The sequence below is a fragment of the Lytechinus variegatus genome, chromosome 7 (assembly GCF_018143015.1).
Source record: "Lytechinus variegatus isolate NC3 chromosome 7, Lvar_3.0, whole genome shotgun sequence".
In the NCBI taxonomy this organism is placed as follows: domain Eukaryota; kingdom Metazoa; phylum Echinodermata; class Echinoidea; order Temnopleuroida; family Toxopneustidae; genus Lytechinus; species Lytechinus variegatus.
The window spans coordinates 8,381,601-8,409,275 of NC_054746.1; the positions used below are offsets into that span (position 1 = coordinate 8,381,601).

Sequence of the window (27,675 nt, forward strand, 5' to 3'; positions counted from 1 at the left end):
TCCATTTGTATTAATGTCACAAATATGCAGGTAATTAAATGCAATTATATATATTTTTTTAATTTATGCTGTGAATAGCCATTTTCCACCCACTTTGAGTGGTATCGTGAAAGTAGTCATTTCAGGGTTGATATAAGTATTTTGGGCAAGGTATCATTAAAAAGACATGGTATTTGTACATCAACCGTTTTTAAAACTGTATCATAGGACTTTCTTCTGAGAATGTGTCTGTCTGTATTGTATCATGGAGCGTTGTGGCCCAGTGGATTAGTCTTCGGACTTTGGAACAGAGGGTCGTGGGTTCGAATCCCAGCCATGGCGTAATTTCCTTCAGCAAGAAACTGATCCATGATGTGCTGCACTCGACCCAGGTGAGGTAAATGGGTACCAGTAGGAAGACATTCCTTAAGAAGCTGTGTGCGCTATGAACGCCTAGCTTAGCCGGGTAATATAGGAGCGCCTTGAGCACCTAACAAGGTGGATATGTGCGCAATATAAATATCCTATACTATTATTATTTTTATCGTACACACTGTTTTGATGTAATGTTAGAGCAGAAGCTAGAAAGAATTTGGCTTATGAAATAAATGCCAGTAGAAAACTATTCAGCCATATGGGTACTAGTATCGCTAAATATTTTGATTCAAAGAAGGAATGAGATTGTGGTTGTCATACCTTTTTCTGAGAATTTCTCTTAGCAATAATTTTCTAAACCATTTTCTAAACCATCCTAAACTTTTAATATTGATATGAACTTTATTTAATGTTATGAGAAATTATAGTATAATGATATTAATTTAGAACAAAATAATATAGCTAAGAACTAATTAGTAATTATTATAATAATTAATATAAATTATTACTACTCTATTCCATTTTTTCGAAAGGAATCATGTCACCTTATTAGGTTTATTAAGTCAAACGAACAAAGAAATCATGCTTAAAATGTCTTGGCCCACGACACAAAGCTAACAAATTTAAGAATCGTATTTTGATAAAAAAATTGTATTGTAATCTGTTATATGTGTTTATTGTTAGTTGTAAAGGGGGATGAATAATAGTGTTTTGATTAATTTTTTCTTCTTTTTTTGTAGCATGTATTGCGTTCAATAGGTACATGTATGCTGGGCAATGGAGATAGGATAGGATAGATTAGTAAACTATTGCTCCTTGGATGTCAAGCCTTCTTTCCCACTAACACTAAGCTTCTGAAATCCTTATAATTGGCTCAGTGAATATTATTGACTATGTACTTTATTACTTATTACTGTACAGGTGTGTACAATGTGTTCTCAGGTGAATTTATTTTTTACAACAAACATGTGTGTTTGTGATTTTGTTACATTTTAATTTGGTGGATTCCCTATACTGTGCGCCATCTATCGGTTAAACCGGACAGGCCTAAATTCGCAATGCACCATGGAAAAAGTCAACATCTTTTGCGTGTGCTAGTACTAAAATGAATGCATGCATGCAATTATTCAGCGCTGGTCGACGCGGCTCCAGGAGGTAGGAGAGAAATTTGCCTGCATATTTTTGTGCAAAATGTAGACCGTTTTGGTGAATTCCTGCCATATGTTTTTCATTTTTGTCTCACTTGCATAGCAGAGTGAGACCATAGGTGCCGCTTTTCCGACGGCGGCGGCGTCAACACCAAATCTTAACTGAAGGTTAAGTTTTTGAAATGACATCATAACTTAGAAAGTATATGGACCTAGTTCATGAAACTTGGACATAAGGTTAATCAAGTATCACTAAGCATCCTGTGCCAGTTTCAGGTCACATGATCAAGGTCAAAGGTCATTTAGGGTCAATGAACTTTGGCCAAATTGTGTTTTTTTGTTGAATTACCATCATAACTTTGAAAGTATGTTGGTCTAGTTCATAAAACTTGGACATAAGAGTAACCAAGTATGACTGAACATCTTGTGCAAGTTACAGTAGTTTCAAAGTGAGCACTGCTTCTATACTGAATCGTGTGATGCAGGCGAGACCGCCGGAGACATTCCACTTGTTGAAGCACTAGCACGGTGTGCTGCCTGCACCTGCGTGTGATGTCTACACCAAAGTTAGAAATTTGACCTGTTCGCTGCAACCGATAGAAGACACACCATATTGTGAATCCAACGAATTCAATAAGGGTAGTTTGAGGGTGGTTCACTTGCTTAAATGTAAATACAGTGAAACCTGTCTATAGTGACCACCCAAGGGAAACACAAAATGTGGCCTTTATAGACAGGTGGCTGCTACAGACAGGTTTTTATACACACAATCTGCCTCCATGAGAAACGCTTTTATTGGTCACTATATGCAGGTGACCACTATAGACAGGTGGCCACTAACACAGGTTTGACTGTATACTATGCCTGATGTTTGCAACAATTCCTTGAATCATTCAGATTATTTATTTTGAGCAAATCTGTTTAATTCAAATACATAAGACGTATGTTGCCCTCAGAGATTCCCTCATGTATGTAGTTTGAGGACACCTTAGTTGTTAATGTGTGCAATTTTTACTACATTCCAAGTTTAAGGCAAAGCCATAATGCACCATGATATGTATATTTTGAACAAAAACTATGCCTGTGTACAAAATGGTGATCAATCAGCAAGAAATTTGATTGGTTGAAAATGAATGAAAATGAATATTCAACGATCTTATCTTGCTTTAATAGAAGAACCTGTTGATAACTCCTAGATTGCAGGATTAATATTTTTTTACATTATACATAAACAAATATACTTGCTGCCCCTAATCCAATCAAAGATTTTGATGTAATTGTCTATTTACAATTTTTTTAGCCTTAAATGTACACAAACAATGACCCAATATGACTTGGTGATTTCAGTGTCATAATATGCATATATTGATACTTCTAATAATATGACATCAACAAGTCTGTAATGTTGAAACTAATACAATTATTTAAATAATATAGTATTTTACTTTGAGATATAATGGTTAATCATATTGGTAAATTAAACTTATTTTGCAATAAATCGGTAAATTAAACGTATTTTGCAGTAAATCGGTAAATTAAACATATTTTGCAGTAAACAGTAAACAATCATGTTATTTTCAGTATTATCCATTGTTACTCATTTATATGTAGAGGAACTCTGAAAGAAATTGGTATATTTCCTGTATTTGTGTCGTCAGAGGCAGAATTCTACCATTATGTATCTTGCGTTACTTTTAATTTGGAATTATGTATTAGATTACTTTGAATGTTTGAAATGTATTTTGGTTCCTTCCACTATATTTCTTCACAAGCAATAAATATATAACACTCCTTAAATGATTTTTAATGACTATATTTTTGTGCTGTTTCACCCGATATACTTTTTTTGAAGAATGGTTACAATACATGTAGAATTTGAATGGTTGCATGAAAACACTTGAGGATATATTGGAGAAAATGGGGGAGAAGTAATGGGGGGATGAGGGGAGGGGGGGAGAACCCCAAAAGAATTATGTGCTCCATTGAAACAGTTTATTTCCAAATCGTCTAATGCCGATTTGTCCAATTGCCAACTCGTCTATTACCATTTGGTCTATCATCAGTTCGTCTACTCTCAACATGGTCTAATTTCATGTAGTCTAATGCCATTCCATCTAATAACCAGTTGGTCCAATAGCCATTTAGTCCATATGAAATTTGGTCTAATTAAACTGAAGTGTTAATTGTGCAAAATAAATGAAAAGAAAATGGGTATTATACCAACTGGTTATTAAATGAAATGGTTATAGACGAAATGGTGATTAGACGAAGTGGTGATTGGACCAAATGGTTATTGGACCAAATGGTTGTTAGACGAAATGTTGATGGAAGGAATGGCATTAGACTAAATGAAGGTAGACATTGGTGAGTGGACGCGTTGACAGTGGACAAATTAGCAATTTACCGTTAAAACAGGTTAAATGGAAAGGATTATTTTACATGTATTGTGGTTTCAAAAATTAGGATTTTTTTTTTTAATGACAGGCTACCGAATATTTAGATATATGAGATCGAAATGCTGTAATACGAACAAACAAAATAAAAGACCTAACATCTGGTCAGGCGCATATGCAGGAGTGGGGGGATGGGGTACTCGTTACCTGCGATTTTCCAGTTTTGTTGTGCCCCTCCCCCTTTGGAGGTGAGGTTGGATTTTACTGAAAAATATTTGTCAGAGTCCTCAAAAAGGAAATAGTGAGGGGGGGGGGCTTTTCCAAATATTTTTGCAAAACCCAAGTAGATCTGGTTTCATGTACAAAAAAAAAATCCGCCCCCGTTTGTAGTTAACACTTTCAATGCCATTCTGAATGGAAATTGGGTTATTCTTTCAACTACTGCTCATTTATATTGATTAGTATTTATTGATTATTATCATAGTACAATCGGCTCGGAAAATAAGGGAAATATACATGTAAAGTAATTTATAGAACTAGATGAGTATTCATTTAATAGTTTTCAGCAGAACACGATTCCCAATAAATCAAAAAGGACTTGATCATGGATATGTTCAGGCGTTTTCTATTATATTTAGTAGTCATCTTGACGTGTTTCTCGTACTTCTCAGAGATTTGTCACGCATGGAGAATATCATCAGGTAAGACATGTACATTTAATTTGAGTATAAATATCATTTAATAGGCCTAACCTGCCAAATGATTTTGCTAAAACACGATTCGCTTCTAATGGTTTTCGACTTAAAACGGGGTTACTATTAATTGCTTTCGGCAAAAACATTGATACAATGCAACATCTTATGAATTAATGTCTATATCATTTATTCATTTCATTTATATCTTAAAATCCTGACAAAATAGTTTGTCATTCTATTATTTTTTTGAAGCAAGAACAATATTCGCTATAATACATCAACACTTAAACATAAAACCGGATAAATCTATGACAGTCTGATTACTTTTCTTCGTGATGTGTAATCTATTCCACTTCCATTTACGAGTAGATACCATGCGCGACCATGGGTCTCGAGAAAGCACCCTAAACACGAATCTTCCGTATACTGAAAATGGCGTGTAAAACCCTACCCTTAATTGGAAACAAAACGATACTCTTGGCAAGTATTCCTTTAATTGAACCCCTGAACAAGTAGAGCAATATTTCAATTGTTATGTCACAGACGTCGGTCGTCAGTTTTACCTTTACCTACATCATTGGGTTTAGTACTGCCCCACCTTTCACACCTCGCGCAAATCGTACTCTAAATAAACACGTAGTGGTAAAAAGTACATCTTTTTTTATAAAACATTTACTTAGTCTTAATTTTTTATACTCTCGCAAAGTTGACCCTAAACACGTAGCTTTCCTAGCAAAGATAGATACCCTTTTACCATTATTTTAGTGTTTTTGACTATACGTTACGTACGTAACGTGCCCAATCTTAAAAAGACATCCTTTTACGTGTTTATTTTGGTCGCGCATGGTATCCACTCGTCAATGTAAGTGCCCCGCCCCCCCCCCCCCCCCCGGAGCCCTAAATTGCCCCTTCGTGCCCTTCATACATGCAGGCTCGTCCAGACGAACGCGTCCACGAACAAGGGTCGGTATCGGCGGAGGCGGATTCCATGGACCATCGGAACCCTCCGGACTATCTTCGATAACATGGACACCGGTCAACATCGTCTTCACCATCCTGCTCATCCTGGTAGCAGTGTCATTCATCGCTTTCTTGAGCGCAGCCTTCTGCTGTTTGGCTGGGTTTGATGATGATGGCGATGTCGATGATGATAAGAGTAAGACAGACCAAGCAAACAAGAAAGGGAGTCGAGAAGAGGATGGCATACTGACAAGAGGTGGTGACGGTGATGCCCAAGGAGGAAGAGCCATGTGGTATTCTGCGGTCCAGTCGGTCTGGGATCGACGGCCTAGTACAGGAGCTACAACTCAACGAGCTTCTGCAGAATCCTCTCCAGCGCCGCCGCCATCTTACGAGACAGTCGTCGGCATCGATGTGGAAGGGCAGAACAGATTGAAATAACCCATCATTGATGCCAATAGAGACTTTGTTGGACACAAAATCACACAGAAAAGTTTCTTGACGAAATTTAATGGAATCGTCTCTTAATCAGTGATTTCTATCATGCGATACACATGCTTGTACGTAATAGTGCATGCACCGGCATAATGCGCCTCAAAAATTAAGGGGGCTAGATATGGCGTATCAAAAATAAAAAAAAAGTTATGAGCGAGCGAGCACAAAATAATTATCACAAAATCCAATTTTGTGATAGATTTTGTCATAAAAATTTTGTCATAAAAATCTATCATCTCTTTTTTTGGGGGGAGGCAAGCGCCCCATGCCCCATCTGTTCGCCACTGCTTGTGCTATTATACAAATTTGTTCATATTCAATGGCTGTAAAGTAAGGGGCACACGGACGGATGTGCTCACCTTGGATCCGCCACAGGAAGGTGATATCGTACCATTATCCAAATATTCTTATTAAATAAACAGTAATCAGTAACGCCTCATTAGTTTGTTGTCTTTTGTTGGGATATCGCTTTCATATATAGCCAATGCGAACCTGGCCTATACAATTCGGTAATGGTTTAAATTGAGGAATGCTGCACAATCATTGAGTAATTATCAATTGCGTTCTAACAGTGGTCTCATTATAACATACTTGATTATTACTCAATGGTTATGTATTCCTAAATTGCAAGTGTGTTATATATTGCTTGAATGATTTGCCCGGGGGCCACTTCCATTCACGAGTGGATGCCATGTGCGACCATGGGGTCTCGAAAAGCACCCTATCTTGAAAAAGACATCATTTTTACGTGTTTTTTGGTCGCGCATGGTATCCACTCGTCAATGTAAGTGCCCCCCCCCCCGGATGATTTGCTATGGATCATTTCGAATGGTAAACGATTCTTCAGGGGACCGTTTCATCAACATTTTTATCTGACAAGTTGTCAGATCTGACATCTTTCCTTGATTCTGATTGGCTGAGAGGCACTGTTACTATAGTAACTGTCGGATAAAATGGGACTTGTCGGATAAAACGTCCGACAAGTCCTTTCATGAAACGCTCCCCAGGAAGTTTAACAAGTGTGTAAAACAAATATATTAGCAGTGAAAACGTACTTATGACGCTCTCATAACAACGTTTGAGAGGATGTAATTAATAATTAATAATCTATTTGAGAGGATGTAAGAGGCCTAAACAGTGAGGGAAAACAAGATGAAAATGGCAATTAGAGAGAATGCAAGAAAGATGGATAGATAGGAGAAAGGAAAGAGTGAAAATGTGTCAGATTATGTTAGGGTTATGAATTTCTACGATGTGTCATAATTTATGCACATCTAAGACGTCGCTAAATAATTCATCCTTAATATAAGACCAATCGGTACCTTATTTCCAGTTTATTTGCGAAAATGAGTTATTTACATCTGATCTTGAAACGATGAAGTTGATATTTTCGACTTTTCATTAATTACTATCTAACTCTTCATCGGTTGTTTAATGTAATAAAAATAGTGTGAGAATACTGAACCTGTGTTTAATTGGAACGAATTTCATTTTCTGCGTAATAAAATATCATGGCACATTGTTAAAGGGGAAGTTCACCCTGACAAAAAGTTTATTGTAAAAATAGCAGAAAAAATAATAAAAAATATTGCCGAAGGTTTGAGAAAAATTCACTAAATAATTAAAAAGTTATTAGAATTTCAATTATTTGATTTGTGACGTCATATATGCGAGCAGCATTCCTACATAGCGAATGGTAAAAAATAAATTAAATGTCATTTTCTCAAAAAATTGAAAATGGTTTTCACTGTAACTTTTGTATATCAATATAGACAAATGATTTCACACCAGATCATGAAAAGAAAACAAAAATAAGTCATCAGGAACCATACAAAATTTGAAATTCATACATTTTATATTACATAACACATGGGGCAGCTGCTCAAACCTTCACCAATATTTTTTATTATTTTTTCTGCTATTTTTACAACAAAGTTTTCTTCAGGGTGAACTTCCCCTTTAATAACAATTTGTTAGTGCTGCATTCTATTACCCCAGCTTTAGCTCGGCTATACCCTGATCGGAAGCTCGAGCATTCAAGGAATTCCTTCCTACCGTGTACCCCCATTTACTACACCTGGGTAGAGAGTGGCAAATGTAGATAAACACATTGCCAAAGGACGCGAGTGCCCCGGACTTTGTGGTTCAAAGTCCGGAGTTGTAGACTTATCACTGAGCCACAACACCCCTAACCATTATTAATCGAAGACGAAATGTAATTTGAAATCTAATAGGTAGCACCTGTACAGTTCTAAACATAATTCATCTACATTTATATATCATGGATCCTTTGAAAAGCGTATTAGAATCACGGTTTGCTTTTATCATGCTAGTAATGTATAGGAGAAGAATAAAATGAAATGGCGTATCTAAGCAATCAATTCACCAAGGGTAACGATAAAATTGCGACCACTAGCGTACCTAGGGGGGGGGGGGCAGTCACAGCTCATGCAATGAAAAAATGCAATCAAAACAGACGTGTGCCGCCTCTTTTGTACCAGAAGAGTTTTTTTTTCCTTGTCAATTTTTTTTTATATGAAATCCTTTATTTGTGGTTGAAGACCTTTTTTTTGTTGTCAATTTTGCCCCCCTTTTGGAAAATCCTAGGTACGCCGCTGATTGCGACCCTTCAGAGTAGAATTTAATGCTAATATCGAGACGTGGAATATGATATAAATCATCGTACGAATACCTACGTTCAAATCTGTAACGATACTATCCTTATAGAATAAAAGTAAATGTAATATCTAGCCGTGACATCATAGCAATCGTACGACTGGCTACGATCTGAATCTAATTAGGCCTTTATTACTCCAAAATAAAGGCTTGCAATCTCAAAAAAAAAAATTATATTACTATTCTATCAGTTAATTTGAGCCTCAAATAAATAGATACTTTTCATTCACATTTTCAGAAAATGAGCCAAATTTCGATTTGTTCCAAAATAGGACCGTGGACGAAGGCAGTCGTATTAATTGAGGTATGCGTTGGCCTTTAGTGCGTGCGGGAATTGGCTGGGAAAAAAATTAGTGCACACCATCTTTTTAGGGCTTTTTAGCTTGTCCCTTCTTTTGTTTTTTATTTCATGTAACACTTTCCTCGCCCGGCTCGCCCATCATTTCCAATCTTTGCCTCCCCCATCCCCCCCCCGAGACTTCCCTTGGGGCACTCACACACCCTTCCCCCTCTATACGCCTCCATCAGTGCTGATGACATGATAAAAAGTACCTCTATGGGCGGAAATCCAAGGGGGGACAGGGGAGGACGTATTCCCCCTATTCAAAATAGTAGGAAGGCACAACATCAAATGTCCCCCTATACTATGTGTTCTTTTATGATGATCAGAAATACATCATTGAAAATCGAAATAAAACATTATTTTAGGACGAGATGACCTTACTTTTTGGATGATAAACCTTTTTTTGTTGTTGCTTGCTTGACCAATTTACTTTCGTCGAAATGACCTTAAATTTGGGGTGATTACCTTTTTTTTGCTTTTTTATTTTTCCGAATTTTCCAGCCCCTTGTCCCCCTACCTTTTGGGAGAGATTTCCGCCCCTGCTCAAATATATAAAAGTATGTAGATGTGTCTAGACAGAGCTGAGAAACGCGCATCTAATATGTGACTCATCTATATGTCCGCACACTACATAGCCAACTGATACTGCATTAGCTCTAAGCGACGCCGTGGTTGCAGTATTATTTGTTCAGTTCCATCATCTTGAATGAGAGTGGTTTGACGGGGAGAGGCAGCATCCGTGGAAATTAGGATGCGTTTAATTCGCTGTCATGTATGCCGTTATCTTTTGATTTCTATCTTCGTTCTCTTTCTTGTGGTGAACTGCCAAGCAAGAAGAGGTAAGCTAAATACTGCATTTATAAGTAGATAGTTACTTTCTGTTGCTTCCCTCAGGTCATATCTACGAGGTTATCTCACTTGATGATGGTGCTCACCATGCAATGCTGTAGTAAACCAGCGTAGTTCATGTAGCTGTAATCTAACTGAGTCTCTGTTACGAGGTCAGTTGATCAAGGCCCTGGGAAGCCGGGGTTAAATTAGGTTGGTACACAGCAAAAACTGTGGTGTTAACCGGTGTACACAGAGGACCACACCAGTTAGTTTACACCGGTGTTAAATTGATGGTGTTAGTTTTACACCTATAGGTGTTATTACACCTTTTGTTGTTACATTTACACTCTTTGGTTTTATGTTTAATCTCTAGGGTGTAATTTTAACACCTCAGGGTGTGGTCCTCTATTAACACCAATTGGTGCAGTTTTAACACCGCAGTTTTTACAGTGTATGCTGAAATGTGAAGATTTTACCATAAAATCTCTTCCAACTAGGAGCGAAGGCAAAAACCACTTTTATGGGGCTTGTAAAAAAAAAAGAAAGACAAAATCACCTCCGTTTTGGAGTGATAAGTCTTCTTTCTTCCTTTATTTTTTCTAGTTCATTTTACTTTTTTGCTTGTTGACGAACCAGCACCCCCTCTTCAATATCATACCCAGGCCCCAGCAGCTGATTTGAAAACAAAAACTATACACCATATCACCCTGCCAGCCTTTTTCCAGTTTTAGAATAAACACTTATACCATGAAGAGCCGTGAATGCATATTAATTTCCAGCTGACAGGGGCGGCGATCCTAGGGGGCGGGGGGATCACAGTGCCCCTTTTTAAGCACTGAAAATGTGTCCTTTTACGCAAGAAAAATGCCCCCTCACGAACGTGTATACTATGCCCCTTTCATCAGAAGAAGACCCATAGTAGGCGTTACTAAGTGCCAATTATTTAAAAAAAAATGCCCCCATACGGACGTGTTCTGTGCCCTTTCCACTTGAGAAGGACCAGTTTTATGGGGCAGCTCTCCCCCCCCCCCCGAATTTCGAAAACACTTCTTTTTACTGCAGATTTTCACAAAATTCATCAAAAGTATGCACAAAATCAATTAATTTCATTTTTTTCCGATAAGGTTTACGCGTGCTGCCTCCAGCCAAAAAAAATCTGCATACAGCCATGTTCTTTTTTCCTCTGTGCCCCCCCCCCCTACTGGCAGCTGCCAGCTGGCACCACTCCGGGTCTAATCTTAATCCGCAGAAATACAAGATTCTGTCAAAGAACGTTAAAAAAAATGAAAAAAAAATAAATAAAACACTTCCTCCTCCCACAACCCCTATTTCGGTTGCTAAAAAAAGCATAGGTCCAAAGAATGCACCCTGCTGAACCTCTCTTTGTTTACCTATACAGGAAGCAGATCACGTTCACGGATTCGTTATGGTTCGGGATCTACAGGATCGGGAATTGGAAATTCTCCGGTTTTCTGGATTATCTTCGGCATCATTGTCTTTTTCATTGTCGTCTTCTTAATTTACGCATGTTGTCGTCATTCGAATTCACAAGACAGGAAAAGGCAGCAGGAAGCCTTGCAGGCGGACGCCACCCAATCCGTTCAGATGTCAAATAACGAGGGGTCGACTCCTGCAGCGGGCCCAGGACACCCGAAGGTCTTTGTCCAAGAAAATCCTCTAGAAATGCCACCGCCAAGCTACTTTGATGCTACCAAACCATATGGAATAATACATCGAGGAGGGGGAGGGAACACTTACGAAATGCAAAGAGTGGATGACGTCACTGAGAAGTGCACCGGCGTCTAATTCTGTAACCATGGCAACTCAATATTATTCACTCAATAGTATGTTTAACGACATACATTATTTACAACAATGTAACCATATAGGTATAATCATGATGAATTGCAAAGTTGATTTGTTTCGAAATACTTGAAGGATCTGCGTGCGATTACCAAAATGAAATCGATTAGTCATGCCTGTCTTTCAGATGGTAAAGGCATGGTCACACCGCCCGAGCGTTGTTGGAGCGGTCGTGGAGCGGAGAAAAAAAAATCATCACTGCTCGCTCCCGTTCACCATTTTCGATTTCGATTGTTATTATTTTGTTTTCGATTTTTGTTTTTGATATATTCTCCAATTTTGTGAGCGAGATTCGACCCCCCCCCTCCCTACCGCTCCACGACCTCTCCAACAACGCTCGGCTGGTGTGACCATGTCTTAAGGTAAAGAGGTTGGTTCATTTCTGATGGCTGACCATGCGTGTGTGTGCATGTGGGTGTGTGCATGGGTGTTTATGGAAACACATAAGCACACACTTGCTCAACTTATTAAGTTTATGAAATTACCAAAGTATAAGGCAATGGTAACTATTCCTATTCCAACTACCGCCTTGTTATGTTACGTTCATTGTATTATGCACACTAGTTTGAATTTTTTTTGCATAATCATGTAAACACTGTTTTTTTTATATTTAACTTTTGAAGAATTAAATGTTTGATTATACATACCAAACAAGTCAATGCATCATTTATTTTCTCATCGAAACCAAAGATTACATTTTTTTCCAAACTAAAATTGACCTTTGCCTGAGAACATAAATTAATCAAATTTTCTGTTTCCTTCCAAATTTCTTTACTAAATTTACATTCATATAAAGTGTAGTGTACATTATCTTCCACGACCACTTCCTTATTACAAAATGAACATTTTCACATTTAAAAATCTTCATCTTATACAATTGTTTATTCCGAAATAATGTTCTATTTACTATCTTATACTGAAATTATCTTAAACCAATATCTGAAGTAACACATGGTTTTGTTTTTCAAAGCAAAGTTTTATAAATATACTGTCATCTTTTTCGGTCACGTACTATAATAATTCAATATGTGAAAATTTAAAAGGATGTTCTATATTATTTTCACAATTTTCAACATTTACCAAGTCTACTCGATATCGACACTTTCTTTTGTTTACTTGAATTCTGCAAATCTTAAGCAGGAAGACTTGTCCTGTTAAAGTAAAAAATATTTATCTTCTATTCTAACCCTTTAAATATTTTTAGAAAGAATAACCGGTTCTTCCGGGTGATCTGTTTGGTGTATAAACAGGAATACAATAAGGTCATATGATTTTACTTGTGACGTACATGAAATAGGGATAATGTTTAAGTGAATTGTACATGTTAAATAATTCAACATATGTATTTCAAAAATAAAATATTAATGCTATGAAATGCGACGTTTGTTCCTAGCTTTGTGGTTATTCGTGCAACATTATCCTGACATGATAATAATTGGTTAGATTTGTGAATATGTGAATACACGAAGTTCATTATTATAAATATGCTCATTTTCTTCTTTGTAAAACATTTTTTTTAATTACTCCGATGATTTATCATTCAATTTTTTATTGATCACAACGGAATTGTCTGTAATTTTCAGAGAAGTTATTTCTGAAGGGAAGTATTGTATGGTGTATCTAGGCATGGATCCCGATAGAGCTTGGGGGGTACGACAGGGTATATTCTTTGGGCCTATGCCTTTTTTTCTCGCAAAACAAACGGTTTAAGGTTCACAAAATGATGATATACCGTCAATAATAATCATGATATTTTTAAAAATGAAATTTGAGGCATCGATGTCATTTTATTTATTAATTGTATTCCCCATTTTTAAATCAAGAAAACAAAACAATTTTACATGGGCACGAATGGCTACTGCATGGGTTTTGTTGTCAGATCCTATCTTAAAAAGTCCCACAGTTTATTGAAAATGCTCGAATCAGGGGTCCGATTCACTTAAAGTTATTTTAACTCTGTCATTATGGTGATTACCGGTCAATATCAGAAACCTTGATTCTGATTGGCTGCAGAGCCCAGTTTCCATGGTTTTTACTTGTTGCCGTAATGGCATAATTGTATTCATGTAACCTTAGGCTCCATACCAAGAAATTCGAATTGCTTAAATCTGACGGATTATGCTTTCTTCTAAAAGTTTCCCCAGTACCTTCCAAAAACCTTACATTTTGTCTGTTGTCATTTTAATGAACTTTGTTATAATAACGTGTATATACCCTAGCATGGTTACAATAACAACGACCGGATATTCACTTCTGCGAGATTTTTGCATGTGCTTTGCACTTGTTAAATACAATTGTAGCTTTGAAATCGTACATTACTATCATACCATACATCTCAAGTATCATAATGCTGAATGTTATTTGAATAAATTTCCTGTGCCCATCGCCACTATTCTTTGTTTAATATAATGTTTTATATCTTTTATATTGCTTTTATATTCTACGCAATTTTTTTTTTACATAACATTATTTTTAATGATGATAATTATTTTTGTAATCATTATATTATGTATTGTGTATGATGAGACTTCTTCTATGTTTGTTTAGTTCACCGTATTTGTTTAATTCTGTATATATCCGGGGAAGCGGGGGTGTTGTGTGTGTTATACACCATATAGGCAGTACCAACTGGGAATCAGGTCGGTATGGTAGAAGTAGAAATTTAACCAAAATCACCTTCAATTTTTAGCGGTTTTATTTTATTTATTTATTTCATTATCATTTTTTTTTTTGGGGGGGCTGTTGTCAAATATTTTTTACTTCCAAACCAGCACCCCTCGGTAAAAATAATTTCCAGGGCCCAATCTACACTGATCCAAGGACTATTTTATGAAACTTCTGTAAGCATATTGATCGCCTCATGTGGGCAATTAAATGAAAAAGCTTACCAAAGTTTAATGGATGTGCTCAAATTGATTACCGTGGTGAAAACATTATGGGGGCAGAAAGAGGTCTAGTGAAAACGTTCCATTGCAAATTTTCGAAATCAACAGTGACATTGCATATAATGTCCACTGACAAGTCAAAACTTCGTTTCAAATTTGCTGATAATCGAAAACGTTGATTTATGGAGTTTGGTATCAGTATTAGGCTTGGTCAGTATGATAAGATATGTGCGTGTTTTTGAAGAAAAGAATGGGTTCACCCAATTAACTTTGATTTAATGTGAGTGTATATAACGAGAGAGGAAAATGTGTTCAAGTGTTTCTATGTATCGTGTGCTACTTTTGAATAAAAAGTTTCCATCATTTTAATCTAACCTTACTGAATACTTTGCTATTTGTGACGTCGTGACTATTTCGTTCCTTAATATCAAAATTCACGAAATGAACCGCATATATTATATACATGTGTATAAATAGAATGCATCGATTTGATTTCCAGAAGAAAGCATGTCCGTACTAGTACGGGAATAAATTATTGTAGTAGTAGTAGTGTATAGTAGTAGTAGTAGTAGTAGTAGTAGTAGTAGTAGCAGTAGTAGCAGTAGTAGAAGTAGTAGTAGTAGTAGTAGAAGTAGTAGTAGTAGTAGTAGTAGTAGTAGTAGCAGTATTAGCAGCAGTAGAAGTAGTAGTAGTAGTAGTAGAAGTAGTAGTAGTAGTAGAAGTAGTAGTAGTAGTAGTAGTAGTAGTAGTAGTAGTAGTAGTAGTAGTAGAAGTAGTAGTAGTAGTAGTAGTAGTAGTAGTAGTAGTAGTAGTAGTAGTAGTAGCAGTATTAGCAGCAGTAGAAGTATCAATGGCGAACAGATGGGGCTGGGGCACTTGCCCCCCCCCCAAAAAAAAAAAATAAAATAAATAAATGAAAAATAAAATAAAATAAAATCATGTCCAAGAAAAGAGTGAAATAGGATATTTTTTAATATTGCGTCAAAATCTATCGCAAAGTTTGATTTTTATAATAAAAATGTCTAGATTTTTATAATAAAAATGTCTTGATTTTTATAAAGCTTTCCTGGTACACCATATCTGGCCCCTCATTTTTTTGCTCATTCCTCCACTGAAAAGTATATTAATCCCAGCAGTAGAAGTAGTAAAAGACCGTGTAGCATCATACATTCTAAGGAAAAATCAAGGTTCAACTCTGTAACTTTAAAGGTGCAACCCAATATCACTTTAACAGGGGCAACTGTGCACCTAAATATGCAAATTTGAACCTTCAAAGATGTAACGTTTCACCTTTTATAGCAGAGAGAGAGAGAGATGGGGGGGAATAGAAAAATGTAAAGGGCGCGACCAGTACTCCTTATCATCGTGAATTGATTTTCTGGCTCAATTTGGTACTCAATTCTATATAATAATCTTACTAAAAAAAATAATTTGTACATTCGCAAGCAGTGGCGTAACTACGGGGGGGGGGGCATGGGGGCAAGTGCCCCAATCCCAATCGGCTGGCCCCCTAAAAAATGGGAGAAAAGGGAGAAAAAGAGGGAGAAGAAAGAAACGTAATGGGAAGAATTTATTGTACATTATAATGTTATATTATATTATATGTTTTGTTATATTACAGAAGAATTATTTTTCATAACTTTATGAAACAATGTGCTCAGGGCCTATTTGTTCATAATTCCTGGTACTAGCATTGTCTGTTTAACGAGATATACATGTACAATCATGTTGTACCAAAACGTCCTGTTTTCAAGTCAATATGCACCAAATATTTATCATCGCACTTCGAGTTATTATTGTTTTATGTAGTGACATATGCTTCTTTTCATGACTACTTAAAGTGATAGCCCCATTTTAAGGTCTGCATAAAAAAAAATCCTGTTCGTGCTTACGTTCGAAGTAGTGTATTGATGAAATATGTCTGCTCTTCATGAATTCCTGAAATCGGTCCTTAAAATGTCTCTTTTTCTAATGCAAATATCAAAAATTTTCAGCTCGCGCTTCGCGCACGCATCATTTGTTTAGTGAAATACATATAGTCATAGTAGATTCCTACAAACAAGCCTTAGAATGCCCCTCTTCAGACCTGAATTTCCTATATTTTCAGCTCGCACTTTGTGCTACTGAGATGCGTATGATAATCATGATTACTATGACTACAAAAAACTCTTCATGTGTTTGAATGTGATTCTAACAAAATCAGCAATCGCTTGGCACTCGCATTGGATGACTATGGTGAGATATGTATACTCTTAATGGATTAAAAAAAAAAAATAGTCCTTAAAATGTCCCTGTTTGGAGTCAATATATACAAAATTTTCAGCTCTCACTTCGCGCTCGTATCATTTTGTACGTGAAATACGTATGGTCTTCGTAAATTCCTACAAACAAGCCTTAAAATGCTTCTCTTCAGGTCTGAATTTCCTAAATTTTTAGCTCGCACTTCGCCCTCGCAATATTTGATTAGTGAGATGCGTATTTTTATCATGATTACAATGACTACAAAAGGTTTTTCATGTTTTCTAATAAAATCAACAAGCGCTTGGCACTCAAATTAGATGAGTATGGTGAGATGTATTCTCTTATTTGATTCCTAAAAATAGTCCTTAAACTGGCTCTGTTTGGGGTCAATAAATACTAAAATTTCAACTCGCATTGTTTGTTTAGCGAGACAGATACGTATTTTTTTTTTATTTAATAGTTTATTTTAACCCTTTTTAGTTATGAATTTCAAAAATTTTCAGCTCGCGCTTCGCGCTCGCATCATTTCATCAGTGAGATACATTACATATCCGTTAAATGGCATAGTCCTTAAAATGTCTCTATATAAGGTCAATATGCCTATACCTGGTAATTGAGCGCGCTTTGCGTGCTCACTGAGTGACTCAAAATTTTTGCCGGTGCCCCCCCCCCAAAAAGCCGTGGCCCACTGTTCGCAAGCGAACATGATCATGGATGAAGAGCTATTAAACATTCAGGGGCTGCCCTGGTGTGCTCCAGGATATTTTGATAAGGGGTGGGCAAGACGAGTTCATGATGACGTCATATTTTTTCCCAATAGAATACGGCACTCTTAAAACAATGAGTAAAATTTTTACCCAATATTGGGTAGAAAGGGAACATGCCTGTTTGCTGGGCATCTTTTTCTTTTGTTTACCCCATATTGGGCTAAATGCATGTTTTAAGGGTAAATTTCAACGCAACATTTCGTAAAATTTACAAAATATTTAGTGGTATCCTTTTCATGCATATTCCCATTTTACCTATTATGATGTAGGGGTATTATAGTAACAAAGTCCAGACCTCTTCTTTTAAACTTTCCTCTCTATCTTCCCTTTCCTCCTCCCTTTTTTTCTCCTCTTTTTTGTGGTTGAAAAATCAGAGGGTGTAACCCCCTGCCCACCCCCCTGAGGCGCCGTCTTTGATAGCAGTATTAATGAATACCATGCACGTTTATTTCGTGCATCGCTTGAAGGGCGTATCCTCACACCTGTACGCAGACTTTTTTTTGCCGGGGGAGGGCATTAAGGTAACGAATCGAGTAATGAAGAGTGTAGAGGTCAACCCTTTCTCGTTAATGGATGTTCTTAATTACATTTATTAATATCAACATTCATCCATCACGCGTACCCTTCATCATCAAGCTAGTATTCCATAATTATACTCTTACTCTAAACGCCCACTCGTGAAAGATAACCGTGTAGCCATGGTCTATGATTACTGATGGCTAACAAAAAGGATACATCATGTACATATTGGAATTAAACAACGCCACTTTCCACCCTAGGTTTGTCTCCATAGGTTATGACTTCGATAAGTCACGTTCACGTCTATATCGAATGTTTACCATTACGTGGCAGGGTTATAGTGAAAATAATATACACCGAGTATCGCGCGCACCACGGATGTACGCCAGCAGACGATGGTAGAAAGCCTTTACCTGTTTACAGGCTTTCGCGTCTCCATCATCAGCGGTGATTAATTCTCATCAGGATCTTGATTTTGAACGCATGCTTATCGCCGCAAAGACCACCACTCTTCATGAACAAGTATGGATATCAACCGTGTCTATCGTCTTATTTTGGTCTTAGTATACTTTGTCTCTCTCTTTGGAATATGTCTGGCTCGGAGAGGAGGAGGAGGAGGAGGTAAGATTGGTGCTATCTTCAGTAGATGTTAAATAAAATGTTATGATTCCTCTCGTACATAAACTACTGTCCTATGTACTCAGTCTATGCTTTAAAACTACATGTATCTGACATTTGTTTAACTTAAGATTATTAATTAAAATGATTATATGCCAACACTCGGAATTGATTAATACAATAATAAAAATATAAATAATAAGTAATATATACACCTTGTATACACCTTGTTAGATGCTCAAGGCGCATTTTCATAAGTCAATTATTATATAATAATTGATGTCGGATTCAGGGTATAAAACAATCTCCTTAAATTAAGCTCAACACACGAGGAGTTACTTGTAACTCGATCATCAATACACTCGAAATTGCATATGTATCTCTTTCTGAAAAACAAGGATTTATTCCTTGAATGCATGAGCGCTGAAAGGCAGCTCGAGCTAAAGCCGGGGTATAACAACGCACCTCGGAAGAGAATATTTCTAGATAGACGTAGCTATATAAATGCCTATTATTATTTTCATTATTAATAACTCTCATCTCTTAAATATGGATGTACAGGTTCCATATACAGAGAGTCAATATAACTCCTTTATTATACTCCTTTAAAATAAACGTACAATCAGAGCCAAATCAAACCACATGTATGTTTTTACTGGCCCTGCAATACATATTGACCAAGATATGATAAAGTTCTAGGAATAATCTCATAATTTTGCGAAACAGTCTTTATTGATTTCGTTTTGTTCTAGTTAAGAGTCAATATTCATAAGTTTTGGATTGAAACAGCTCACCATAAAGCCCCCATCACACTTATTCCAAATCAAGCAGAATAGGCCGGAATAAAAGGACCATTGTTCGACCACCAGTTGGTCATTTACATCTACTTCAAACACCGTTCGAAAAAAACCTCCCGAATGTTTTGAACATGACCAAAACCTTCGGGACGGCCAAAAGAAAGGACAAAAATATTTCGAATGCACTAAGAATGCAGTCAGAATATATAGAATGCGCCTAGAATGTCAAAGAATGTAGCACGAATTGTCAATCTGACTCCATTGCGGTTCATTTTTACTAGTGTATGATGATTCGCCTGACCAATTTACTGAATTTCAACTCCAGTTTGATGCTTAAAGTCATTAGTTCCTCCCCAAAATTTCTAGATTTTTAAAATACTGTTTCCTTCCAGCTCCTGCTTGATTCCTGCATGATTCTGTATAAGTGCGATGGGGGGTTAAATGAGGTGAATGTCCATGGCCGTTCTATGACGCCACTTTCGTTGACATTTTCCATGTGCTCCAAAATTAGTTGACGCTATGAAGACACGACAGTGGTTTAAAAAACACCAAGCTCTGGGTATTGTGCCATCTTAAGTCCAAAACAATTAAAGGCACAAACAGTTCTCTTTGAAGTGAACAATATTTAAAAAAAATATTTTACAGCAATCAACGAAATAGAAATAAACTACACAAAATCTCATTTGTTTGATAGGATCATCTTACCACGGTTAACCATGTACGATGCCCAACTGAACTTCTACAGAATACATTAATTCATAAAGCCGCTTTTCTTTAATATCAATATCACAATTATCACTCACCGATGGTAGTGTAGCCGGGGCAAACTTGGAAACTATAAGTGTAAAGACCTTTCAAGAAACTGTCATCTTCTGGTTTTCCAAAACATCATCAGAAATTAAACCAGCCATCTCTTGGCTAGAACTGGTTATCTGCACATCTGCACACCAAGACAGATACATAGGGTGTGTCTTGTCACCACTATCCTAGAACAGCAGTAACTACTATCTACACTCAGGCTAATACAAAAGAGTTATACAAAACATTTTTAAGGTACATTAACAAGTGTTAATGCCATACCACTTTCTTATCATTGCTAGGCATGCAGCATTACATACAATACAACTAGCACTCAATTAAACACCGGGCATCTGGACTGATCACTCAACCATCAATGGCAGCATTCCCCTCCCTCTCCCCATCCCCCGGCCCCCCCCCCCGGTCCCCCCACGGTCTCTCTTTGCATTTCAATCTTTTCTCCTTTTTTCTTCTTCTTCCCTATATTCTCTCTCTCTCTGTCTATCACATTCCCTGATTTAATCTCATCTCTATGTTCTGCCACTCTACTATACACACTGAAAAACGCCGGTGTTAATTCAACACCAGCCTGATATCTACACTGTTAAAAATGAAGCGCTAATTTAGCTCTTACAGTGCTTGTATAGTGACTGCACTACGAGTGCTGATTTTCTAATTCTAGTTTAAATTTGAACTAGAAAATCAGCACTCGTAGAGCGGTCACTAAACAAGCACTGTAAGTGCTAATTCAACACTTCATTTTTTACAGTGTATATCGGTCCATATATGATAGGTATTGAAACAATACCGTTTTGGGTGTTAGGCTAACACAAGTTTGGTACTTAAGCAACACCAATTAGTGGTTAAACCAATATCGGTTTTATTATTATTGGTGTTGTTTTGGGTTTTTTTCCAACGCTTCTCTGGAGTGGACCGATATAGATATACCGGGCTGGCGTTAAATCAACACCAGTGTCTTTGCAGGGCACGAATGTATGTACAAAGGTTAGCCATGGTGAAAGCTGTAAGATCTATTTTGGGCTCTGACGCGATATTCCATTATTCCCACAGTAACGGCATGAATGCGACGCCCACGATGCAAATTGAGAATTACCATGAAAGCTGCAACAATAAGACAGGGCGGAACAGTATAGTGTAGTTCGGAGCCACGGGGGTAAATTCCGGGGGATGGGGGGATACATGATTCATCCCCACAATTTTCGGAGAGGGGGGATGGCATGTACAATCACCCCCCCCTTTCAAGATAGAAAAAATACTTTTTAAATCATCAAATGGTTAATACTACTGTTAATGTGTGGATTCATCTTTACAATGTAGTCTAAGTGCTTAGATTGGCCCAAGTTTGCATTTTGAAATGCAAAATTTCTCGCGAGGTCACTCCTTTACAAGAATTTGGCCGTGACAATTCCCTACGTTCACTTACTGCAAAGCACTAGCGTATACCTACGGGGGGGGGGGGGTACAGGGCGGGCAGTAGCTGATCTGCCCCCCCCCCTGACGAGCCACAACCCATGGAAAGGACGTATCCCTGTTTAGGGTTAGTTTGAAGACCTTTATTCCCCCACCCCCGACTTGCTTGAAGGCCTTTTTTTTTGCTTGTCAATTTTTTTTTCCTGGTACGAAATCCTTTATTTCTGATTGAAGATTTATTTTTTTCTGCTACGAAATCCTTTATTTCTGATTGAAGACTTTTTTTTGCCCCACCCACTTCGGAAAATCCTAGGTATGCCACTGCTGCAAAAGTTATATCCACTGCATCATGGGGGTTTAGTTATATATAATAAGTCAATTTATGAATATGTGATTCCAGTGACTTTTGAATATGACTTTTATCATAAATGAATTAAATATCCTTTAAATACACTTTCATGAATACGGGAGGGTTCATCTGGTATTTTTGTGGAAGTGGGGATTTTATACGAAAAAATACTTGGCCTACCATATTCTTCAAAATTATACGAAGTTCATGCCGTTAATGAAACATTCATTTTACCATCTTGTTAATTTATAGAGGGCTTTAAGTCACAATTATTTACACAAAAATGTAATAGATTTATCATAGATAAATTTTGCTCAAAATTTGGAATGTTGCATGATTTCCCAATATATCTTAAAGATTATTTGAAATCTTTCATATTCACCTGTGATGGTCTATGATCATTTCATATGGGACCCTTATTTCTGATAATCATGATCCTATTTTGTTTTTATTCTCATCTCACCTTTTACCAGTGAGCAAATGAGTTTTCATTGAACCAAACTCGACTATTAAAATCCCTCTTTGCTCTTTTTACCTTATCATCCTCTGTATTTAATGCATATTATTTTAAACGAGTGAAGCATCTTTTCAAGGCTCGCTAACTACGCTCACCGCCGCAATATCTCTCAATTCAATTCAATTCAATTCAATTCTTTTATTTCATTTTCATTCAAAACATAATACAAAGTAATATAAAGCAATACAAATCAAGTACAATTTTATAGGGCATTCTTACTTCGTAAAACAGAAAAAACAGTGTAATATAGAGCATAAATGGAAATGAGGGGGGGGGGTCCACTAAAAAGCAAAGCTTGTAAAGTGTGGATCCCCCTCTCATTATTACACTCCCTTTAAAGACGATTCGATAATGATTCTGTTTCTTCCAACTATGGAAAATTTGCTCACTCGCATTTTGATACTAACTGTAATCCAGTTTACGTCACAACAAATCCATTACAATATAACCGTCATTGTGATAGTCCTTGAAGTGAAAGATGTTAGTATTATGCACGCAGTTATATACCCCTGTGCATAATTTATAGCCCGTGATGTGATAATTACACAATAGTTGAAAGAGGTTTTGGAGCAACATTCTTTCTTCCACCTAATGAAAATTCGCTCGCTTGCTATGCTCATTCGCCACATTATCCAATAATCACACCCCATGGAAGACGATTTGGTCATGTCTTCCAACTACTGAAAATTTGCTCGCACTATTCGCTCTCCTTCGCAACAAAATAAATAAATCAATAAATCAAATCAAATCAACTTAAAAAAAAGAAAGCTGCTCCATACACCACGGTTGGCTCCTAACACTGGCGTAAATCCGGTCCGAGCAGAGGGGGGGGGGGGGGGGTGAAAGCAATATATTGACCTGAAAATAAAATATGTTGAGGACACTCCCAAACCTAAGGCCATGTATACGGGGTATATTTATATAACATTGACTGGCCTTGAAGGGAACATCAAATATATTGCCAGCAAAAGAATCATATTGGCCCGAGTTTTTAGACGAGGGCAATATGGGTTAATATATAAATAATCCCTTTTCAGTTAAAGGTCTCTAAAGATTATTGCTATAATAATGAATTTGTTGTGTTATAACTACTGAACTACAGTTAATATCCAAATGCGAGCGGGCAAATTTTCAGTAGTTGGAAGAGATGATGACCAAACTCGTCTTCCATGGGGTGTGATTATTGGATAATGTGGCGAATGAGCATAGCTAGCGAGCAAATTTTCATTAGGTGGAAGAAAGAATGTTGCCCCAAAACCTCTTTCAACTGGTGTGTAATTATCACATCATTGGCTATCATTATACACAGGGGTGTATAACTGCGTGCATAATACTACCATCTTTCACTTGAAGGACTATCACAATGTCGGTTATATTGATATTGTAATGGCTTTGTTGTGATGTAAAATACTGGGGCGGTATTCTGAACATTGTCTTTTCTCCATATTTTATCTTATCTCAGAGATATGACAAAATCGGTATTCTGGTGGATGTCATAACTTTTGTCACAAAAATTGTCATAAATTTTGTCTCTTCTCTTTAGCGCGCAGCAAAAATACGCGGCTTTAAATGCGCGTAATCCTTTTATACAAGCAAAATATTATGACAAAAGTTATGACAGGGGGTAGCAGTCATAAATTTTGTCATATCTTTTAGTACCAAATATCCCGATACCCTGCCGACTGAATGTCAAGGAAATAATTATATTATTTAGATTAGATTATGGTATTAGTTTCACTCATCTTCCATGACAATTTTCAAAATTATTTTTTCATGCTACAATTACTTAGGCCCTACATATTTATTCCTACTTTTTTTCTCTGTTTTCCTTACTTTTCTACCTCTCCTCTAAAATTCTTCACAGCTCCCTGTCTCTCTATGTAATTAAGCGCATCAATATACGCTTAGTTGCGCGATACCAGCAACTGTTTTGGGGATACGCCCTACCTGCCACGGGGCTTTCCTATTGGCTAGAAGGGCTCCAACTGGGAACTAACGATGATTTTGATTGGTTCGCTTCCAAAAAGATGGGTGGAAACTTTGAGAGATATGACAGGGAAAAGACAATGTTCAGAATACCGATTTGTGACAATCATAGCGGTGTCACATCTCGAAGAGAAATGACAAAATTTATGACAAAAGTTATGACAAAGTTACAGAATACCACCCCTGGATTACAATTAGTATCAAAATGCGAGTCACTGAGAAAATGTTTAAGTTATAGACTTTTTCATCACCATTTTTAATACGAGAAGCTGATTTTTTTTTATGTTATAGACAGAATGTTTAGAAAATAATACATTTCACCCATTTTCTTTTCATTTTCTCCTTTTCTTCCTAGAACCACTCATTTTCTCTTTCCCTCTCTCTTTCTTTCCCTTTCTCAGCCCCTCCCCGTCTTTTACACTCATGCACTCACTATTTTTTTTCTCCCTCTCCCATTTTCAAAGTTCATTTGGGTATGGATGCCGGGCAATGTTTTTGGTTTATATTTTGACACTATTTGGATTATTATCATTTTCATGGATTTTTCCACATATTGAAGGTTATTGCTTGATCCCTTTTATCAGGCATTGCATTCCAGCTTACATTCAAATAAACTAATTACTATATTTAATTTCCAAACTGAAGTAAAATTAAAGCGTTTAAACTAAATTGGAGTGAAAGGAATAAATGATGTCAAGTGAGATAACTAGGTATAGTTTAAGGTATGGTACAAAAGGCATATAAATTGATGTTATAAAAGCCTTGAGAAAGACAGTATGGTGCGGTTCAATAATTATTATGTGGACTTTTGACGATAGTCTACGTTTGTGGGGTGGAACGGACGCGGCCTCACCCTTCCGAGACAACTTCAAGAGGAGGATTCACTAAAAAGCTGTCAAGACTAGTCTCCTGTACCAGTTGTTTTTTTTTGTGGGGTGAGGGAGTCGAGAATTATAAAATTCAAGTTCAAGTTCAAGTCTTATTTATTCCATTTCGACTCAACATATTACTCAATTTATAATAATAACCATACAATTATTATGTAAGCAATATGAACATACAAAGGAAATATAGAAATGTTAAAAAATTGATTATGCAAATTTATTCAAAAGCAACCAAAAAATGCAAGCACTCCTCTTTTCTCCTACTAACATCTTTTTGGGGGTTTTGTTATCATTTTGATGTGAAAAGATATTTTTTTTTTTTTAGAAACAACTGGTTCAGAAAACTTATCATGTCACAGCCTTTTATGAGAGAGCCCCTTCCATCGTTCTCTCGAAAGGGTGTGGTCACTCCCATTCTACCCCCACTTCATGAACGTATAGACACTCGTCAGAATTGGTCGAAAACTCACGTTCCATGAAATCTTTAAAAAGATTGGTCAAAGTAGGCCTAACAAATTTGTTAGTGAATATAATGTGCCCGATCGATAGATATTGTCAATATCAATCAAAATTCTGACACCGCGATGATAGATTCTTACCTATTTAGATGGTTGATTATGACCATTTTTGTTAGTTGAACATAATTTATTATTCACCATCACATTGGGGGGTTTTATCCTTTTTACGAGTGGATTCATTCTTCTTCGTCCTTTTTGCCTACAGGATACAGGCGTTCCCGAACAGGCACCAGCGGTGGTTCTTCTGGCGGTTCATCCGGTCCTATCGAGACCAGTGACATTATATGGATCTCATGCAGCACCGGCATACCACTAGGTATGTTACTCGTCTACCTGTGTTACTATTGTTTCGTGGAGAAGCCAAAGAAGAAGAAAAAGAGAGAGGAAAGCCAGGCTGTCGTTGTCGCCAATTCCCAAGACCCTCAAACTCCGAGTGATGACCACAATCATGGCCACACCAACCCTGCATTGTCGCCCGATGTTCCGCCTGGGGGTTTCCCAACGACAGGACCTGGACAGGACCAGGACAAGACACCCTTTCAACAGCATCCAAAGGAGATGGCGCCACCGAGCTACAACCATGCCATAGGTTTAGACGGTATCACCTTCAGGGGTGCAGGGGATATTCATGAAATGTATCGAACGGATCAAACGAATAAATAGTCACAACTAGAATTTGATCTTTAACGGGCTGAATTTTATACACTATTTTCTTTAAAACAAGACACATTTAACCTTGTTTAGCCCCGCAGCCTTTTACAGCGCGGTGGCATTTCAAGGAGTAAATTCCTGCCAGGTACCCATTTATCCCACATGGGTTGAGTGCAGCACAATGTGGATACATTTCTTGCCGAAGGAAAATACGCCATGGCTGGGATTCGAACCCGCAACCCTGTGTTTCAAAGTCAGAAGACAAATCCACTGGACCACAACACTCCCGATTGTTGTATCCAATTTTCTTCTATGTGGGTCGCAATTAGATTCTCAAATCATGCCAGATTTCCCGAAATATTCGTCTATGCCCGACCCCGGTATTTATAAAAGCATTTAATGAGAAAATCAAAGAAATATTCCATCGCAAGACCAAATTCCGAACACATTTAATGAAGAAGAAACAAAGTTGAGGGGAGGGGGGACAACACAGCAGCAGTAGAGTGGTGCATAGAAGCCAGTTTACATTATCCTGCAAAGAAATTTCGCAAGAAAAATGATGAATATAATAACAAATTTTTAAAAAGATAACATATTGATTGCAGTTGAGGAATAATATGAATAAGAAAACTTTAAACTACTAAAAATTAGGATATCTTTAATGATTTCATGGCCAAAAAGGAGCCACCATACTTTAATAACAGGTGACGAATAACATGAATATACTATGAAGATAACACTGATATTAAGTCATCACTTTACCACATTCCTTTTTAGGGGATGGAGGAGGATACGTGGGTAGGGTTTTTACTATTATTATGGTTGTTATTGGGTCTTTTTTGTGTAGTAACTTGTGTTTATGTGATTTGAAATCACCTAATAATCATTTGTAAATTTTGTGATTTATTCTAATTTGTTATCATAAAAACAGAAAAAACATGTTTACAATATTTTAA

General features: G+C 37.0%; 2 protein-coding genes across 2 annotated transcripts; both read left to right on the top strand.

Moving 5' to 3' along the window:
* The first annotated feature begins 9,629 nt into the window (after positions 1-9,629).
* LOC121417952 lies at positions 9,630-11,953 on the top strand. The gene is made up of 2 exons (XM_041611663.1): positions 9,630-9,903; positions 11,295-11,953. The coding sequence occupies exons 1-2, from the start codon at positions 9,816-9,818 to the stop codon at positions 11,699-11,701; spliced, it is 495 nt and encodes a 164-aa protein (XP_041467597.1). The 5' UTR covers positions 9,630-9,815; the 3' UTR covers positions 11,702-11,953.
* Positions 11,954-18,280: 6,327 nt separating this feature from the next.
* LOC121417953 lies at positions 18,281-26,824 on the top strand. The gene is made up of 2 exons (XM_041611664.1): positions 18,281-18,791; positions 26,274-26,824. The coding sequence occupies exons 1-2, from the start codon at positions 18,695-18,697 to the stop codon at positions 26,729-26,731; spliced, it is 555 nt and encodes a 184-aa protein (XP_041467598.1). The 5' UTR covers positions 18,281-18,694; the 3' UTR covers positions 26,732-26,824.
* Positions 26,825-27,675: the final 851 nt, after the last annotated feature.

Bases quoted from the DNA above. Each gene is read 5' to 3' on its own strand.
- LOC121417952 (XM_041611663.1), top strand. From the start codon at position 9,816: ATGCGTTTAATTCGCTGTCATGTATGCCGTTATCTTTTGATTTCTATC. The intron at 9,904-11,294 runs GTAAGCTAAATA...TTACCTATACAG, and splicing joins GAACTGCCAAGCAAGAAGAG to GAAGCAGATCACGTTCACGG.
- LOC121417953 (XM_041611664.1), top strand. From the start codon at position 18,695: ATGGATATCAACCGTGTCTATCGTCTTATTTTGGTCTTAGTATACTTT. The intron at 18,792-26,273 runs GTAAGATTGGTG...TTTTGCCTACAG, and splicing joins GAGAGGAGGAGGAGGAGGAG to GATACAGGCGTTCCCGAACA.